The sequence below is a fragment of the Gavialis gangeticus genome, unplaced genomic scaffold, assembly GCF_001723915.1.
Source record: "Gavialis gangeticus isolate Ggan-Ray unplaced genomic scaffold, GavGan_comp1, whole genome shotgun sequence".
Lineage (NCBI taxonomy): Eukaryota > Metazoa > Chordata > Crocodylia > Gavialidae > Gavialis > Gavialis gangeticus.
In genome coordinates, this window is record NW_017728998.1 from 28,063,568 (window position 1) to 28,065,062 (window position 1,495).

At 39.5% G+C, this 1,495-nt stretch overlaps 1 protein-coding gene across 1 annotated transcript in view; it reads left to right on the forward strand.

The window, feature by feature from the left end:
• LOC109289293 (borealin-2-like) overlaps positions 1–986 on the forward strand; it is a 9,683-nt gene extending 8,697 nt beyond the window's left edge. Inside the window, exon 10 of the mRNA XM_019505285.1 lies at positions 811–986. Coding sequence (XP_019360830.1) covers positions 811–858 — 48 coding nt within the window. The 3' untranslated portion in view covers positions 859–986. The remainder of the gene's footprint in view (positions 1–810) is intronic.
• Positions 987–1,495: the final 509 nt, after the last annotated feature.

Consider the following 1,495-nt stretch of genomic DNA (forward strand, 5'->3'; position numbering starts at 1 on the left):
TTTTTTTTTTTTTTTTTTTTTATATCACATTGACATTGTAAGTTACACTGAAACTGTGCATGGCTTGAATGTTATTTACTGAATACAAACTAAGGGTCCTACCAATCTGTACTAAGTTTTGGATAATGACTCCTGAACCTTCATTTTAAATGTGTGCTTAGCTCTTCAGTGGAGATGACTATTTTTTTTTTTTGCTTTAGAATATTGCAATGCAGCTTTATACTGTTTGGGTATCTTCTAAGGCCCATGGCCCATAACAGTGCAATGGGGCCTGTCCCTTGATACCCAACCTCCTGCTGTGACAGGAGTGCATGGCAGGATGCACAGTTTTTTGTGATTCTTTTAGAGACCAGATCCCAACTGTACCATTACAACTTGTCAGTGCAGGCAGAAAGGTGAGTGCCTGGTGAAACAACATTGTAGTTTCAAGGCTGGGACTGACAGTCAGGTGATGGCTAAAAGGCAGGGACCCTGCCAAATATTCAATTTTAAGACCTGATGGAAGCTAGCTACAGAAGTGTTATGCACTTTGTTGAATAATTTTATGCCTTATTTTCTATTTTACTGGATTATTAATCTAGCCACAGTCATGTGATTATCTTTATTGGTTTATTGCATCTCAGATGTAGTGTCTGCTATGCACATGTGCCTAAGACTACTGGGGATTTTCAGACAGGTCTAATATGCAATAATAGAACTGGGTACTTGTAGGCACTAAGCATTATATGGAAATAAGACTTATCTTCAAAATTAATAAGTAAGTTGGTGTAAAATACCTTTTCTCTCTTTCCTTTTTCCCCCACCCTTCAGAGCCAGTTGACTGTATTATGTGGAAAGGCAACAGTTAAACCAAGTTAAGAGACTTCTGTGAAGATTCCATTGTCGTTTGATTGAAGGAATACTTATAGTGACTTTCCTTTTGTCTAGTCTAATGTTTAGAGAATGTATTTAACACTCTTTTAAATAAAGCTTTATATCAAATAAATCCTTTGGCCATATTTAATCCTAAAGCTGCAGGATCCTTAAATGTTTCAAGCACAAACTATTACTTTTTTCTGACTCCTCTCAGAAAGGCTGGACTTCTACCACTTACTGTCCTCTAAACCAGGGTGGTCCTACTGTGGCAGCAGGTAACCTACAAGTACTCAACTGGCAGCCTGTGGGCTCTCTACACTTTCCCCATGGGTCTGGGTGTGCCATTTGCCATCACCACACCTCCCCCTACCTTCTCCCTCCTGTTTTTGTTCCCTGGACAGTGCTTTCCTCCTCCATCTTCCTCTTCCTGGGGGAGAGGAGAACAAGGCAGCAGTGTGGCCTGTGCCTGCTTGAAATTTGAACAGCCCTTATCTAAACTGTCCCTTTACCAGTTTCTTCTCTCTAATACAGTTCACTGAGCATATCTGATATAGATGTTTACAAATTTATGTAGGAAGATAATGGTATAAAACTAGAACCTGGATGTTTTCTAACAGATGTATGTTACTGTATCAGCCAG